This window comes from Rhinolophus hipposideros (genome assembly GCF_964194185.1).
Source record: "Rhinolophus hipposideros genome assembly, chromosome: 13".
Classification (NCBI taxonomy): domain Eukaryota; kingdom Metazoa; phylum Chordata; class Mammalia; order Chiroptera; family Rhinolophidae; genus Rhinolophus; species Rhinolophus hipposideros.
Genome location: NC_138059.1, coordinates 66,800,794 through 66,819,677, shown reverse-complemented (window position 1 = coordinate 66,819,677; position 18,884 = coordinate 66,800,794). Strand labels below are relative to the sequence as shown.

The 18,884-nt window shown below is 39.1% G+C and overlaps 1 protein-coding gene across 47 annotated transcripts in view; it reads left to right on the top strand.

Moving 5' to 3' along the window:
- STAU2 (staufen double-stranded RNA binding protein 2) overlaps positions 1-18,884 on the top strand; it is a 229,465-nt gene that overhangs the window by 128,190 nt on the left and 82,391 nt on the right. For 25 of the 47 annotated variants that reach the window (XM_081070396.1, XM_081070412.1, XM_081070394.1 and 22 more), the window contains one exon: positions 3,879-3,992. The exons of the other annotated variants lie outside the window; for them this stretch is intronic. In XM_081070396.1, the coding sequence (XP_080926522.1) occupies positions 3,879-3,992 (114 nt within the window). The remainder of the gene's footprint in view (positions 1-3,878; positions 3,993-18,884) is intronic. 47 annotated transcript variants of the gene reach the window in all.

The window sequence follows — 18,884 nt, the reverse complement described above, 5'->3', positions numbered from 1 at the left end:
ATCAAAATCAAGGTCCTATGACATTGTATATTGGAATTTTTAGGGCCACGTTTGCAGAAACACTGCTTTGTTGTAGCAGAAATGTTTTGCCTGTCAATCCTGAAGATTTGTGCACTATAGGACGTAATGCAATTTTGTTACCCAAATTATTTCAGCTTACTGTTTTAAGATTCCTGGCTTCTGCTGATGCATTGAATTATAGAAAGCGTTTTTAGATTTAGAAGGATGGATTTCAAAATGTCACTCACACATGATCTCTTTTTGAAATTCACAGTTTTATGAACTCTAATATTTTATGTTCAAAAAGAAAATATATAACTGAAGAGAGCTGTATCAAACTTGTTTTTATGAGTGATTGATGAGTATGTTAAGTGTGCCTTTCTTAAGGCTTTTAGTCTATACATGATAACTCTTTAATTCAAAATTGTGTCCTCAAGCAATAGTTTCCTATATTTTTCACATATTTTTATCTGGTTTTGGGGGCAGTCTCCATGCAGTGGGGGTATAAACATGAAGTGATTTTATATTTCTTCGGTCACCACTTTCCTCCATGCTCTGTCAAATCTCCCATTTATGTACTTGTATGCTATCTTCGGTAAACCCCATAGTTTCTTGGTGACCTTCAGTTTTTAAAAATGTAGTCCAGTTCACTGTAGAACTCCAAGATCATATCCCCCCATTGTAAGCCCATCGTTTTGTCTCAAGACACTTGGAGGAGGGAAGTTGTACATTGATTTCCTTTTCTCTTCCTCTCACTCGCGCATTTACCTTGGAGTGTTTGTGGTCGGTGGGGTGGGGACTTGATCTGCCCTGAGATGTCTTCCCCCATACTCTACCTCTGCTTCATGGCCTTCCCCCTCTGGTGTTTGGAGACCTGGAGGGGGCTAGAAGAGGGGAGGGTGCCCCCCTAGCTTGTTTTCATCCATTGCTGGTTCCCACGTAGGTGATATGCACCATTTTCTTGAGGCAGTGTTTAGTTTCTCCTAGCGCCCTCTGTCCCTCCGGGGCAGCCATGTTTGCTTTGTAGAGCTGATGGTCCGAGTAGGTCTTATTTTTGGGGAAACACGATGTTTTCATTTGCTTCCAAACTGCTTATGGACATACATTAGACTCAGTCAAAATTTCTTTTAAAGGAGTGTACAGGTCTCCTTTCCATGTAGGTTCTCCCACTTTCTATCGGCCATTTTCTTAGAGCTGCAGCACTCTCTGGAAATACCATATTCCTTATAACATGGACAGTCAAGATGATTTCCTCCCATTCACTGGATCTTCCTACTTCCTCTGTGTATTCTTTATGTTTGAACCAGTTCTGCTGACTCTCTGTAAGGGGGTGGGGGAAGGAAATGAGGCCCAGCCCTACATGTTGGCAGCTCTTTAGTTCTCCTTTTGTTGTTGGCTGTGGGTCCTGGTATCGATTCTGGGGCAATAGGAAAAACTCCACTGGGATTAGGTGAGCGGTAAAAAGCTTGGTGACTTAAAACAGATGTTTATTCTTCTTTCATGTAAATGTCCGTAAGCTTGCGGTCTAAGGCTAGGGTGATGGTTCTGTTCCATGAAGTCTCCAGAAAGCCAGGTTGCATACCACTCACCACTCTACTATCTGTAAGTTTCAGCCCTTGTCCTATGGTCAAAGATGGCCATGTCCACATGCCAAGCAGTAGGTTGACAAAATAGGTAAAGTAGAGGAGCAAAAGGCACACATCTGAAATCTCTTTTAAACTATCCAGGAAGCTGTAGAGTTCTCCTCACTCATGTGGCTACAAGGGAGACTGGGAAATATGATCTTTATTTTGAGCATCTAAGTGGCCAGCTAAGAGTTACTGTGGAAGAATGGTGGAGGACAGCTGGCAATCGCCGTCTCCTTCACTGGATGCCGTGGCGTTTCTTTTGGAGCTGTATCCGAACTTGTCCCGTCACATTTTTCTTTTATATGTGAATTAAACAGGTACACCCGTATTGGATGTCTACAGAACATACGGTGTTTTATAGGGCAGTGCAGATCCACAGTGAATTACAGACAGCTTGGAGAAATGTTAAATTTTTCAGTAACAGTATCTAAGCTGCTGATGGAAATGAAGTTTGAAGCTTTTTTTTTTTTTCTACCGGAATTGTTTTGTGGTATTTCTGTCCTTTCTAATTTTCATTTCTCTAGAAGAAAGGCTAGAACGTCACTTAATTGGCTGACATATAAACATGTTTGCTATCAATTTGGATATTCTGGAAAATGTCATGTCTTTTATGTGGACTTTCAATTGATGTCCAAAGGGTGATTGATTATCGTTTATTTTTAAAAGTATGTTTTACAATAGCATTGTATCAGATGTAATATTTTAACTATCGTAAATGGCTGTGAACTGTAGTTATTATAGTATCACCGTATTGGCTTTTACACACACCTCTTATGTGATAAGTTTGATTTACCCCCATTGCAAGCTGACGGACGCATAGTAAACAATACGTCCACATTCTTGAACTCATATACACGAAGGTATAAAACAATGAGTTAGAACTGTTGTCAGATCTTTTCCCCCAAAGTTAACTTGGAAAAATATCTTTCTAATAAAGTCTTTAAAGTACTTTAGAGACAAAGGTTTGTATATTGACTTGATTTGAACTGTAAACTGCTTTTTATAGATTCCAGGAAGCTTCCCTACCTTCAGGGAAACTGGTGGCCACTTAACAACCCTGCTGGTATAAAGAGTTGAATTTTTGTACAATGAGACTAGGATTCATATTGTTGTCGTTTTCAGTGAGCTCTGTGTTACACGTGACAAAATATATGTGGACCATAATCTGCAATGAAGATATATGGATATTATGCCACAATTAGAATTAAACCTCAGCCAGGGAGCTAATAGGTGTTTTAATTTTCTTCCTCACAAATTCAAGATGTTCGCCTACGCTTTTACCCTAAATCTACACACATTTAACCAATTGAGGACGTTAGAGCTAATAAAACCAATTTCCCCTGTAATATAAAATTAGTAGGTATCCCATCCTGTAGGCATGTTTTCATTAATTTATCACAAAATCAATGCTATTTTTACTGTATTAGCTTAGAATGAAAATAAACACTACTTGAAAGAACTTTTTTTTGAAAGTAGATAAATGGGAGGATGGAATTTTTCCCAGTGGGAAGATGGGCTCGGACTTTCCCTACCCCCACATACCCTACCTCTGATGTGGAGTGTCTTACATGTGCTTTTACTCATGGTTGGTTGTAATTCACTAAAAGAAAAATAATATTATAGTAACTTTGTTTTGGTCAGCGCGTTACAAATCATTTCAGTTTAATTCAATTGGATTGTAATGTCAAAATTTCAAGCAGAACATGATGTAGTGATATGTGTGTATGTGTATATATATATGTATATATATATGTACACACCGGTATATTTAATAGTATATTTAATAGTGGTTTTATAGGGACTCTAATGTGGAAACAGAAGAATGTCTCTACCAATTAAGTGGCAGTCACACACACATAGAGTCAAATACAATAGAAAATTCAGGTTGACAAAGTTCCATTAGAGTCAAATGAACTTTGAGTTATACTTACCCTTGAGTCCTTCATGTATTATGAAAAGCTGGACCACAAAGATACATGTTAGCCCTGAGTTGTGAAGTTTTCTACTGGGTATCATAATACAAAACATTTCATAAAGCATTTCCTAAACTCTCAAAACTTCGCAAGTACTTAAAGTAGAATTCACAGATTTCCCATAGACATTGGAAGGTCCCAGTAAAGTGTTAAGTATTTGAAGGATATGCTGCCTAAACCATTAGAAGTTTTCTTGAACTCTAGACCCTTAGAAAAGGACCTGTTGTGTCTGGCTCCCTCTTACCAATGGTGTTCAGCAGTGTGTGTTCTGTTATAGGTTCACTACTGTGATAGACAAAGTGACAAAGAGTGTGTGACCTGTCTGACATTAGGCCCTGTGCAGATGACTTTCCATGCTTTTGGAAGCTCCGTTGAAGCCAGCCATGACCAGGTATCACATGCCACTCCCATTTGTCTGTTACAGCCCCGCTGAGGAATCAGAGACCGTCAACATGGAAGGTGTGTGCACACATACTGATTGCTTTCCGTAATACAGGATCCACTAGCACCATTTGCTAGACTTTGGAAAATACAAATTTGGGGGGTTTGAGAAACTGGTATCTTAGGAGATTTAAATTATCTTAGACTTCTAGCTTGCAATTCATTATTAATCTAAATATAGAATTCTCTGATAAGGAAGAAATAATTGCCCTACAAGCTATTTTTATTTTCAATAATTATATGGGGGGAAAAGTATCCTCAAAACAATGTGGATAACACTGAAGTCTTATTATAATACACGCAGTTCTGTTGAAGAGTTTTAGTATTATAGAATATATAAACCGTGTGAACTTTTGGAAACATAAACTCCTCCCAGAACTTGGGGTATTATTAAAATGAAGTCCCAGTGTTATTCTTAAAGTTTTATTTCTGAAATAAAGCTAAGAACCTGAAAAGTTTATTATTTTTTAATGAACAAGTTCCTTTGCTTGTTTAGATAGCAGCTTGAAAACACATTATGTTTATAAGATAATACATATTTTCAGTGAAAATAATCAGACTAGACTTAACTCATGATCTAGGTCATAGAATTGACCTAGATCAAATTCTCATTTGGAGTCAAAATAAATAGACATATACCATTTACAGTATGACTAACCAGCTGTGCTTTCTAAATTAACCATTCACATACAGAACAATCATAACCCACTTTCATATTCATTTCCCAGTAAACTGGGGGACTTCCATAGTTTTGCCTGAGTAATCTTGTTTGCCTTCTGAGTAGTACTCTTGTACAGAGAGAATAAAAGAGCATAATAGTGGACCTTCTCAAACACATGATGAGTTGTCCAGCTCAAACAAGACCCAGGCAAATATCTGAAGGGCACTCCTTTAGTTCTTGTTGTCTCCCGACAGCGTGGGTTTCCTATCACTGGTTGATTGGTGGTGAGATATTGCATTGTTCAGGAAAGGGCAACTGATTGGTCAGAAAATCTGAGTTTGGGGAACTAACTGGATTCAGTTAGCTGAAGCGACGTGGGTGGATTCTGTCATCTCTTTGGGACTCTGTTTCCTGGAATGTTAAATGACGGAGTTGGGTTAGATGACTTACGAGATTTATGTAGTGCTCCTTTTTTATGATTCTATAACCAATCTTCCTGCTCCTGGTTGAAAGCGCCCAACCAGTAATCATCAGTTAATAGCATAATGATCTGGAAAGCAGCTTAGAGCTCACTCAAACGCTCCTCAGGGTTTTCCCCTGACGTTTGCTCTAGCTGTAGAAGGGAGTGCAATCTGAGGGACATGGCCCTACTACCGTGTAGAAAGTGTTATGTTTCCCTGTATAAAACTATAACTTAGCTATAGTTAGGTGCCAAGGACGTGTGGGAAGAATGTTAGATGTGTTCCTGCTTTCATGGAGTTTGCAGTCTAGCAACCTCATCCCTTTGAATATTTCCCAAGAAGTTTATCTATTTCTATCTCCGTCTCTATCTCTACCTCTGTCTCTGTCTTTATGTCCACCCATGGCAGAAACAAATGGCAAGAGCAGCATGAGATAACCATCCTGCAAAGGTCTCTCCTTAGGCTGAACAAAGAAATGAAAGCACCTCAGAAACCCACACACCTGAGAAGAGCAACCACTGTTAGCAAAGGTAGCATTTTGCCTATAAAAGACACTGGACTGGGAAGGGAGATTGGGATCAAACCTGGATTTGCCATGAACGAGCTGTGGGACCTTGTCCTTTTACCTCTTGTAACTTGGCTTCTCCACGAGTAAAACAGGCTGCATAAGGCTTGTGCCAAAGTACTCAAAGTCGAGGGCTACCATCACTGTTACTGAATGGCACTGTTACATATTAGGAAAAAAATGGCTCTTCCTCAAGGCACTTTATTGCTTCCAACAGAAAACTGTTGTTATAAACAAATCTACAATAACTGTAGTGTTAATGGAGCACCCTCCCCACCCCCCCGGAAGTTGCGCAGTGCACAACCTACACAACTGTACCTAGTGGTCTTATACTACCTCTATCTGGAATGTCAGTTTTACTCAATGGTAAGTTTAAAAAAAGACATTTTTATAAGAAAGCAAATACAAATTCTTTATAGATAACAAATTTGCATGATATTTTAAGTTAAAAAAGGACTTTCAGGAAATGTGTTGACATTGGTGAAATGGATGGATGGATAGATGGATGAATGAATGCAGCTGACTGGAATGACCGTTTTGTATGTCAAACCCTACATTGGTATCCTCAGAGGTCCAAAGTGCGGGTAGTGGTGTGGTCAGTGCTGCTCCCTCGTCCTTGGGTAACTGGGCTCCCTGAGGAAAGGGGACGCAAAGTACACCTCTGCTTCCCATCCTCTGCTTCTTTACATTGTGTCATCATCATGTTTTCCTCCGACCGAGGGTCTGTCTAAGCAGAGGTACTCCTGCATACCAAGAGCATAAGCATGGAAAACATGAACCACTAAATGCCTTTTCATGTATTCATCCGTAAATACCAGAAAAGAAGAAAACATTTTAAAGCAAGAAAAATTACAGTCACCGAAAAATGTTTTCTGTTCTTCATTCATTTGTGCCAATGCAGTTGAGCAAATGGACTAAATATTGTGAGAAAAAGTCTGCAAAATGTAGGGACGATCCTTCTTGTCTATGTAGAAAATGAAGGTGAGAAATGGAAGAACTCTCTGGCCTTCAACCTTCACAGCTTATCTTATTTTTAAAAAATTTACCTCTGGGGACCCAGTGACGTGGAAACTGAATGTATGACCCAGTGCATGCACTCACTGTATTCAAGAGTAGCAGGACAGGGACTGCTAAAGCAGGACACATGTGCAGAATGGTCAGGAGAGTGAGGCAGTGGCATGTGGATACGGATGATGTCCAAATGTATGGAACCCTGAATTCTTCCCTCCACCTGCCAAACCCGCTCCTCTTTCCTCCCCCTCTCTTTTTTTCCCCAGCCTGGGAAGTGACACCACCGTTTCCCTTGCTGCTCCAGCCCAGCACCATGTACCATCCTTGCCTCCTCCGTCCTCCTTACAAGCTACGTCCAGTCCCAGCATCTCTTCCTCGAAATGACATCCCTGATCTGACCACTTTTCACCTCCAATGTTCCCATTCTATTTTCCGCCCAGACAACTGCAGTGCATTCTAAGCTGGTTTCCTTTTTCCTCTTTTGTTCCACCGTGGTCTATCTTCCACACAGTAGTCAAAAAGTATTTTTTTAAGTTATTAAGATCGCATTATTACTCAACTACTGAAAATAGTCCAATGGCTTCCCATCACACCTGCTGTAAACCCAGATTTTTTTGTTGTTGTTAAGTCATACAAGTCCCTGTGTGCCTTGGCCCCTCTACTTCTCCAAAATCAATTCCTACCACCGTCCTTTTCATTCACTGTGTCCCAGTCTCACTGGCCTTGTTACCAGTTACTTCGTGATAGATGAAAGAAACCAGATGAAAAAGATTACATACTACATATTTGATTTGTGTGACATTCTGGAAAAGGCAAAACTATAGGGATGGCAAACAGATCAGTGGTTACCAGGGGCTGGGGACGGATTGACCATAAATTGTCATAGGGATTTTTTTGGTGTAATGAAAATGTGCTAAATTATGATTGTGGTGGTAGAAACATGACTATGCATTTGTCAAACTCCCAGGAGGTACACTAAAAAGGGCGTATTTTACTGCATGTTGGTTATACCTCAATAAACCGAACTTAAAGAAAAGGCCAGATTCATTTCTCTACCGGTCACTCATGTGGTACCGCTCCCTAGGAAACGTGGAAGGATGACTTCCCCTTCCTTTCCTATATTCCCTACGTACGTTAGATCTGCCTTGGAAACGCACTCAGTAGCCAGGCTTAGAACTCCTCTGAACGCCGATGGTTAAGGCTTGCGTCAGACCTCCTAGGATAATTGAGTCTCCAGAAAGTGGGCTCAGCCTGAGCCTGCCTGACGTCTCTCGGCCAGCATTTCCCTTATGGGAACTCTGAATTCTCATTCGAGCACTGGACAGTCATTCAGGCTGGTGTTTGCCTGTGGGGGGGGGGGCGTTTGCCAGGGTGTCGGGGAGAACATCCCCCATGTGTTCTCCTTCATCACAACAAATATTACGTTACAAATTCACATTAGTTTAGAATGTTTAATTGTCCAGAATAAAAACATAGTTCAAATTTCCAGATACTGATTTTTTTCAGCAAACACTCATTAACTGAACAGCTTTGTGGGGAACCTCACTGGATGCTGGAGCATGCAAAGATAACTGCCCACGGTCCCCATAATACCCTCGATAGCTAACTACTTCTAGTCCCCTCTGAGCCAATCATCTTGTAAAATTTAGTATTTATAGATCATGTGATGGTTTCAGTGAAGGGTCATTATCCTTATTCGTAAGTGGAGTAAAAGATACATTTATTTGTTGAGATTGAGCTAGTGAGGGTTTTGCTCGATATTTTTCAGGATATTGTTTTCAGAAATTAAATTTATGTTGGTTAGTGTATGTTATTAAAAGCAAAATCCTTCGTCATAGTGCAGAAAGGCTTTTGGAATCTTCTACCTTGATATAACTCACCAAATCTTGTTTACTCTTTCCTTCTGGCCTGATACCCTTTCTACATCTTTCTTCATCACTCTTAGAAGTTACTGGGTACTTCTTCCACTCTGTTTCTCTTAAGTGCAGCAGTCACCTTCTAGTTACATCCTGTCAATTTCACAAATATTGGTTAGGTAGGAGTAGGGTGGTCAAAATACTATAGGCTTACTTCCTAGATATCAGTTGTGTCACTGCCTCCATGAGTTTTGTTCAGGTTATTTCTGGAAGTTACTTGCTTCATGTAAAGAAAAGAGTGGACTAAAAAAATCAACCACCTAACCAAACACTAACTAGCAAATGAAGTATAACATATGTATATGCATATGAATATTTGCTGTAATCTGACTTTTAGTCAACACAAAGTGAGATTATCATATAGAGTAAATGCAATGCATATTTAATGTATTACTTAGAATTTTATAAATCAACAGTCTACAAGAGAAAAGAACCGAGAACCAAATACTATGCTAGGCTCTTCTTACATCGTTTTGCTTAATTCTCATAGTAACTCTGAGGTGTAAACTATCGTGTTTGTATATTTGCGGCATCACCTTTAAGGGTGTTTGTCCAGATTAGTAAAACCAAGCTGAGTTGTTCCCAATATGTGTGCTTTGGCTAGAATTCAAGGCAGATCTCTCATGAAAGGGCAGCCATTAAGTGCAATAGTTTACAAATCTAATAGGTATTCTACTTTTGATTAATTAAACTTTGCGCATAGTTTTTTTTCTAATTAATTTAAAGTCTCTTAGTGCCTGAGTAATTATGTCATAATGTCTTGCAGTTTTATGGTAACTTAAAAGAGAAAAAGCCTTCATACATATTGTTTAAATATATACTATCACAACAATAATATATTGATTGATTGTGGGCTATGTACAGGACTTTTGTAGTACCAGATGGTCTTCAATGATTGTGCATATACTCTCTTGCCCGGGAGGTAACTTTAGTCTATTGGGTTATATCAGCTGGGATGCTTTTGGCTATAAGGAACAGAAAACCTGACTCATACTGGCTTGAATCATAAGGAACCTTGTTATCTCACATAACAGGAAGTTCACAGGAAGGGTGAACTCCAGGGTTGGTCGATAAAGCAGCTCTAGGATGTCAGCAAACCCTCAGATTATTCCATTTCTAAGCTCTGCCGTCCTCTGCTTCATCGCTGGCTCACGGAGAGGTGGCCACAACTTCTCTGTGTCACTGGCAGCATACTTGAAGCCACATCCAAACGAAGACGAGAGAGCTGATCTTTTTATTATTATTAAAGTATAGTTGACATACAATACTATATGAGTTTCAGGGGTACCACATAGTGATTCCACATTTATGTCTCATGATATGATCACCATGGTTAGTCTAGTACTCATCTCTCACAGATCTGATCTTCTTGGGTCTCCTTTGAGGGGCTGAGGCACGTGTATCAGGAACTCCTCCAGCCATCTTTCCTTCCTGGCTCAGGCCTGGATGGGGTCGGTTGCGTGCCCCTCTCTGCAGTAGTCACTGGGGGTGAGCTCTCTACTACTTTCAGTGCTTGGGGTGAAATGGTTGTTGAAGTGTCAACCACAGGGACCGCGTGAAGGATTAAATGCCACAGATATACAGTTTAAAATTTTGTAGCAGACCCAATAAAAGAAAAAACAGGTTGGTTTAATCTCAATAATATATTTTATTTAACCCAATATATCTAATGTATCGTTCAGACATATAGTTGACTTTTAAAACTATTCAGTTTTTTTTTCATGCATTTTGTTTCGGATGAGCCACATTTCAAGTGCTCAGTGGCCACCCCACAGGTCTGTAGGATGCAATCCAAGGGCACGTGTCTCCCATCTCATCCTTCACCACTCACCTGTACCTAACTTACCATAGCCACACTTTATGCTCTCGCAGTATTGGGTTCCTACATCGCATGCTCTCTTCTGTGTCATTGTTTGCCCTGTTCCTTCTGCCTGGGCCATTCTGTCCTTGCTCACAGAGGAACTTTAATTGTTGGACTCATCGGATCCAACCAAGATGTCACTCCAGCCAATAAGACTTCCCCAAACCCACTTTTTCCATTATCTCACTGGTACACTTACCACACTCTTTCCCTATTATCATTATTATTATTATTATTATTTATTGCTATTGGGTTAGTGACCAGGGACCTTTGTAAGGTGCACGGCTGTGTGATGGGCCTTAACATCTCCATGTCTGCGCTCTGGCACTTAGGAGGCATTCAATACGTGTTTATAGGATGAATTGAATTGGATTTCTAGGAAAGGTTGAATGACTTGAATTTCGTGTAATTCACTTGGTAGAATTGGTGACAGAAGTGGACTGTTTGGCTCAGTATGCTTTCTCTGGTGGTGGCCTTACAGGGACATTTTTATAAAAGCATCCTGCCACTTGCAAGTGTTGACCTCGGAACATTTACATGCTCTGAATACGTGTAACTAGCCTGAGGCATCTATCATAGCTCTTCATTAATTCTTGGACTTATCTATTTGTAACTTCTAATTTTTCTAACTTATCATGCATATGACTGCATCCTTCTCAATGTCCTAAATTGCTTTCTTCAAGTTCCAGCGGCTGCTGCCCGATCCTGGCATTCCACAGTGTCGTATAAAAGTCAGTATGCACTGAATAATGTCTGTGGTTTGGGACTACATTCCTCAGAATCTAGAGAGGCACTCACTGCATAGGTTTGAGCAAAAATTACCCACGGCCAAGCTTCTTATATAAATGTGAAAGGACACATTTAAGTGACATTGCGTAATAACAGAAGCTTCTAGGAGGTTCTGGAGCTGCCAAAATTAAAAACATAACTTAATTTTTGTTTCTTTTTTATGAAATAGGTTGCTAAGAGAGATATTAAAAAAGGCATATCAATTATTTCTTTTCCTGACATTTAACGTGATTATATAAAATTCCCATTTCGTACAAATACATCTTATAGTTGAGGAATTCAGTCATCTTTTTTGCTTTACATTTTATATTTTAGTAACTAGCCCAGTAGTTCACCTAGTGGGTGAACTAGTGTTTTTATGTTTTTTTAGTTGTTTTTTTAATTGAGATATAATTGGCATATAACATTGTGTTAGTTTCAGGTGAACAACATAATGATTTGGTATTTGTATATGTTGTGAAATGATTACCACCACAAGTTTAGTTAATATCCACCACCACACATAGTAACAAATGCAGTCATATCTTAAAAAAAAAAAAATTATTTCAGCAGGAAAAGTCACCAGGAACAACTTCTCACCACTGGATAGTTATTATTCGTTGATGAACTAAAATGGAGTCCGCAAACCATGGTCTGCAGGCCAAATCCAGCCTACCACCCGAATGAAGAGTCGTTTTGTAGGCTGGGTTGGAAAAACAAACAAGGATAATATTTCATGACGTGAAAATTATATGGAATTCAAATTTTAGTGCTTAGTGTTCCAAAAATGAAGTTTTGTTGGAGCACAGCCCTGCCCGTTTGTTCAGGTATTGTCCATCCCACTTTCTACAGTGGCAGAGACGAGTAGTTACAACAGAGACCTCATAGCCTGCAGATCCTAAAATGTTTACTATCTGCTACTTCGCAGAACACGTTTGCTGCTCTAATCCCTACAGCATCAAACTAGAAGGAAGGAACATTAGGCATTCACCGTTAGAATTTTGTATCAAATGTTATTTTCATTGTGATCATTCAGAGTTCATTCTCTGTCAGAAAGGAACCAGTTTTCTGGCAATGTTGCCCATAGGACAGCACAATTAGACTTGATTGTGAATTTTGGATTTATTTACTCTACCATAGAAACCAATTTCATTCTCTAAGGGAATAATAAATAAGTCTGTCTTCATCAGTATTCATCAGAGCATTGAAAGAAAGCTTGCCCATAGCAAAGGTTATTTTTGTCTTCTTTCTGAAATCCCGTTTAGAAACACTTCATAGCTGGACTTTTTTTTTTTTTTTTAAGTAATAAGGAATTTTCTGTTGTTTCACTTCTTTCATTTCAGATATATAAGCAGTTCCCAGAAGCAACAGCAAGTTGTAGGGGAAGGTAGTGGGGAAGATTGCATATTATGTATTTTATAAACAACTCATAATTTCATTTATGCTTAGGACAGCATGACCACATTTCTAAGAGGTTTCATATATCCAGTGATATTGTGCACACAAGTGACTTATTAACTTGGCCTATAAAATAATTTTGGACCACAGTCAAAACCCATGAATCTAACTTATTTCTCTCCTTTTCCCACTTTCTTTCCTAAAGTGATGAATAACAGCTATTTTAATCAACGGAAAGTGTGAAATCTTAGGTTTTAAAAAACCTGACTTTTCCCAATTATATTAAAAAAGATTCTGTGTGGTTATTTAATCTGTACCTCAGCTTGCTAGCTCAGTGTTTCACAACAGATTATCTCTTTGAAGATAATTTCATATTCATGATATCATAGGAGACAAATTAAAGTATAAATAGAGTCCAAGAGTATTTTCTAGCTTTTCTCCCTAATTAGTTTTGTTTGATTTTGGGCTTGCATACATATTCCATATCAGTTCCTTAATTTTTAATTCAGTATTCTAATTTCAAATTATTTAAGTAGGAATTTAATGTTCCTACTGTTCTCTAGGTCTGTATATTTGATGTTGATTTGAAGATCATTGGGAAAATATTCTGAAAATCTTTCTGTTAACAGTTCATACTAATGACTCATATAAATAGATACATTATGAAACCAGTAAATACCATATGTGTATAATTGGCAAAATGGATGTGAAAGTTATAGTGGAAAACTGTTGCCCATATAGACTTTTCTAAAGTGACAATCAATGGAATATAGTTCCCTAGGCCACAGAGTTGAGAGCATTATTCCCACTGGAGGTCACTTTTACAACCTAAAAAGTATTACTTTCCTTGTAAACTCAAATTATGGTGTTGTATATGATTTATTACACTATTTAAAACCAAAAAAAAAAAAAAAACCAAAAAAAAAAACCCCAGTAACCTTCTCTCTCTTGGCAATACACCTTCAATTCAGTCATGCCTCTTCCCATTTCCAAAATTCCTTTTTAGACAAACCAGTTACTGGTGGTTTTTCAGAATTTTCAGTTTTATTCTTTCATTGGTAATAGGTATTTGGCCTGCTCTCTTAGTTTCTAAGTGGGCAGCTAATTCCTTTTCAGACCACGTATTTCTAAAATGCCATTCAGGTAATTGAATTCTCTTTTGCATCCTCTAATGGAAGGACTTTGAAGACATTTTTAAACCCCAAAATATTTAGCATATGAAAGTAAGTAATACAGGTCGATGTAGTGATTTAAAAATGTGTCTGTTTCTTTCATCGGCAGTACATAAATGTGCTACCAGCAACACATTTAGTAAGTACCTTTTAGTACCTTTTAGTACTGGTACCTTTTAGTAAGAAGTGTCACCACTCTGCCGACACCCACATTTACATTTCTAACTCTAAAAGACTCACACATTGATAATTTTCCTACCTAGTTCAGCTAACCACATATGCAGAGAGAGGTCATGCCTTCACATAGGTTCTTGCCATAGTAATAAGGAATTTTTCAGCTCAGGGCCAAGTTGCCCAGTTGTCAGTCTCCTGTTGCCGATACATTTCTGCTTCCTGGACAACTGTCTGCTGGGATCCTTACTTAGCAGTTTCCTTAATGTCTGCTTAGCTGATTCTACCACCTTATCTTGACGCCTGACTCTGGGTTACTTACCTGGGGCCCCTGTTGGTGTGTCTTGCCCACTAGTACTTCCGTTCTCTCTGATCTACTGCCTTCCTGTCCTTTGACATGGGCTTCTGACTGTTCCCTGTGCTTGCCTGCACCTTGCATTTCAGAGGCTCATTGCTCTCCAAATCCAAAACTTCATGATTGACAGAATCCGTTTCATAGACAGTCTAGTCTATAGGCATTATGAAATCCAGACAACGTCAGTTTACTTGCTGCTAGAATTGATATTCAGTCTGGGCCCCTGAAATGGTTGTACCAGTTGTTAAAATGTTCACATACTTTCATACTACTTGGCAAATAGCTGATGGCCCATGTTTCACTCCCTGTCATCGTGGCCTCATGTCCAGAATCTTTGGGACCTCCCCACGATTCGGGAAGTAATGGGTCATTTATTGGGCCAATCAGGACTCTGTGTCGCCTGATTTTTTTGCCTTGATGTTGATACCACACTAATTATTAAATATTTTTAATATCACCTCTGCATTCAGAGGTGTATGTTAAGTTCTTCAAGGGGAGGAAGTGAAAGACATCCCAAAGTGATTGTTTTTCTTAAAGGATTTTTGAACATTTCCATAGGAAATCAAGAAGCATTTTATTTATTTAGCAATCATGTACTAAGCACCAGCTGTATGCCTGCCACTGTACTAGATACTAAGAAATAGTTATTATTTGAGCACCTCTTGTCATTGCAGAAGTCAGACGTGACTTGTATTCATCTTTTGTTGTCGGTATATATTGAGTATTACAATTTTAATAGTTTTTTCCTTTCTTAAAGTGTGTATACATTTTTTTGGCACCCTCTGTATAGAAACAATAGAGGACCAATTGCAAAGCAACATGATTTAGTGTCAGAAATCTATATATGTATATATAGTGTGTATATATGTATATATATGTATATATGTGTGTATATATGTATATATGTATATATATTGAAAGGCTGTGGAGTATGGAAATGATCAAGAGCAGAAGAATTCACCTGGTTAAGTTTTTTTGAGGAGTTGATGGACTATAAATTGAAAAACGAATTATAAGGGCTTTCCTTATAAGGGAAACAGCGTGAGAAAAAAAGTAGAAACATGGAAGTTGGCAAGGAACATGTGGGAGAAGAAAAATGCAACTTGGTGGGAGCTCCAGGAATAAATGATTTTGCGTACGATCAAAGCCGTTGAGCACATTCTTGAAAAGATGGGTTGAGCAGCATGAATGTTATGTTCTTTGAAGCAAAGAACCACTCTTCAGTCAAGAGCAAGGGACATGGTTACGCTGGCATCTGTGAGATCAGCCGGGCAGCCAGGTGCGGAGCTGACTGTGATGGGAAGGAGGCTTCTATCACAGCAAGTCAGGAATGAATGGGTGCTACTTACCTTCATGGATGTGACTAAAAATGGCCAGGACAGCAGCGTTTCTCCTGGAGTGACATGGTAGAGAAAGAATCAGCAGACCTTGGTGACCAGCTGAGTTTGCTAAAAAGAAACAGCAATTAAAAAATGGCTTTAAAGACAGACTACCAACACAGCAGAGTGAGAGCTGGGCAAAGCTTCTTTCCAAAAAGCAGCAATAAAACCAGATGAAATTGTCAAAACAGCCATTTTAAGACTCTGGAAATTGACCAAAGGCATTCGTCAAATTGAGAAGCACTTATGCATGGAAAAACTACTGAACTTCAGGTAAGAAAAGTAGGGTTCTGTAGTTGCCTGCCTGGAGCTTCTCCTATCCGCCCCCACCTCCAGGCTCAGCACAGTGGTTCTACAAGGGCAAAGGAAATTCATGAAAACCAGCAGCCTCACTTGATTTGAAGTGGAATGTGAAAAACCCACACCCAGTGGTATAGTGAATGACGGTAGACATCTGGGTAGCAAACAGACAGGAAAGTCAACAGTGGACCAACAGACTAGCCCGAAATTTATAGGAAGATTCAGGAAATGATGCAGTGATAGGGGGCCTTGATAAACTCAACACGCAGTTCTGGCTGACCAAAAGGCTTCATACACATGCAGGAGAGACCAGAGAGAGCCCCAGCTATCTACGCATCCCTGGCCGACGCCGAGATTCTGCACATAGGCAGAAGAGATGCAAGGGGAACTGGCAGAGAGTGAATGCCGCGGCAGGTTTGACAACTGCCTGGACTTTGCGTTGTTTTTTTTAAAATAATCTTTTATTTTTCCATTACAGTTGACATACAATAGTATACTAGTTTCAAGTGTACAACATAGTGATTAGACGTTTATGTAACTTATGAAGTGATCACCCTGATAAGTCTAGTACCCCTCTGACACCACTCATAGTTATTACAGTATTATTGACTATATTCCCTATGCTGTACTTTACATCCCCGTGACTACTTTGTAACTACCAATTTGTATTAATCCCTTCCCCTTTTTCACCCTCGCCCCAAACCCCCTCCCATCTGGCAACCCTCAAAGTGTTCTCTGTATCTATGGATTTGTTTCTGTTTTGTTTGTTCATTTATCTTGTTCTTTAGATTCCACATGTAAGTGAAATCATATGGTATTTGTCTTTCTCTGACTTGTTTCACTTAGCATAATACTCTCTAGGTCCATCTATGTTGCAGATGGCAAGATTTAATTCTTTTTGTGGCTGAATTATTTCATTGTATATATGCACCACTTCTTTGTCCATTCATCTATTGATAGACACCCAGGCTGCCTCCGTATCTTTGCTATTGTAAATAATGCTGCAGTGAACCTGTGGATGTGTATGTTTTTTGGAACTAGTGTTTTGGGTTTCTTCAGATAAATGCTTGGAAGTGGAATTGCTGGGTTCTTCTTTGTCTCTTATTATGCCCTTTGTTTTAAAGTCTATTTCGTCTGGTACAAGTATTTCCACCCCCACTTTTTTGTTTGTTTGTTTGTTTGCATTTCCATGAAATATCTTTTCCCCACCCCTTTATTTTCAGTCTGCATGTGCCTTGAATTCAATCTGAAGTGAATCTCTTGTAGGCAGCATATGTAAGTGTCTTGTTTTCTTATCCATTCTGCCACTCTGTCTTTTTATTGGAGCTTTTAATCCATTTACTCTTAAAGTAATTGTTGATAGATATGTAGTTATTGCCATTTTATTATTCATATTTTTTATCTTTCTTTTTTCTTCCTAAAGAAGTCAGTCTCTTGTAATACTGGTTTGGTGGTAATGAACTCCTTTAGCTTTTTCTTGTCTGGGAAGCTCTTTATCTTCCTTCAATTCTAAATTATAGCCTTGCTGGGTAGAATAATCTTGGTTGTAGGTCTTTGGTTTCCATCACTTTGAATATTTCCTGCCAATCCCTTCTGACCTTCAAAGTTTCTGTTGAGAAATCAGCTGACAGTCTTATGGGAGCTCCCTTACAGGTAACTAACTGCTTTTCTCTTGCTGTTTTTAAGACTCTTTTTATGTTTAACCTTTGGCATTTTAATTATGATGTGTTTTGGTGTGGGCCTCTTTGGGTTCATCTTGTTGAGGACTTTCTGTGCTTCCTGGACTTTTGTGTCTATTTTCTTCATCAGATTAGGGAAGTTTTTCTTCATTATTTCTTCAAATAGGTTTTTAATAATTCTTTGCTGTCTCTCTTCTCCTTCTGGTATTCCTCTGATGTGAATGTTGGTACACTTGGTGTTGTCCCAGGGGCCCCTTAAACTATCCTCATTATTTTGGATTATTTTTTTCTTTTTGCTGTTCTGATTGGGTGTTTTCTGCTACCTTATCTTCTAAATTGCTGATTCAATCCTCTGCTTCATCTAATCTGTTGATTCTCTCTGATGTGTTCTTTATTTTAGTTACTGTATTCTTGATTTCTGACTGGTTCTTTTTGATGTTTTCTACCTCCATTTTTAGATTTTCTGTCTCTTTGTTGAACTTCACCCTGCGGTCATTGAGCATTCTTATAACCAATGTTTGGAACGCTGTGTCTGGTAGATTGCTTGTCTCCATTTTGTTTAGTTCTTTTTCTGGAGTTTTATTCTGTTCTTTCATTTTGGACCTGTTTCTTTCTGTCCTCAATTTGGCTGCCTTTCTGTGTTTGTTTCCATGTGTTAGGTAGGGCAGCTATGTCTCTCGGTCTGGGTAGAGTGGCCTTATGTAGTAGGTGTCCTGTGAGGCCCCGTGACAAAGTCTCTCTGATCACCTAAGCCGGGTGCTCCAGATATGCCCTCCTGTTGCAGTTGAGCCTTGATTGCTCTTGGCATGTCAGTGGGAGGGATTGACCCTCAGGCTGACTAGCTGTGAGGACTGACCTTGACTAGCACTCTGAATGTGATCCCCAACCCAAATGCAGATTTATTGGCAGAGAGTAGAAGCTTTATTGGAGTAGGGTATTTGAACACAACCACCGACCAATCATTGAGTGACAACTAAGTGATACAGATACAAGGGTGTCGCCTAGAAAGCCAGGTTTAAATATAAAAACAAAAATGATATTTTTTTAAAAACCGAGAAGAGACACAAGCAGCCAAGCAGTTATTATTGCTCCACCCTAACTCTGGATCGTTATGTTTCCTCCTGCTCAGCCCAATAAACTGATCC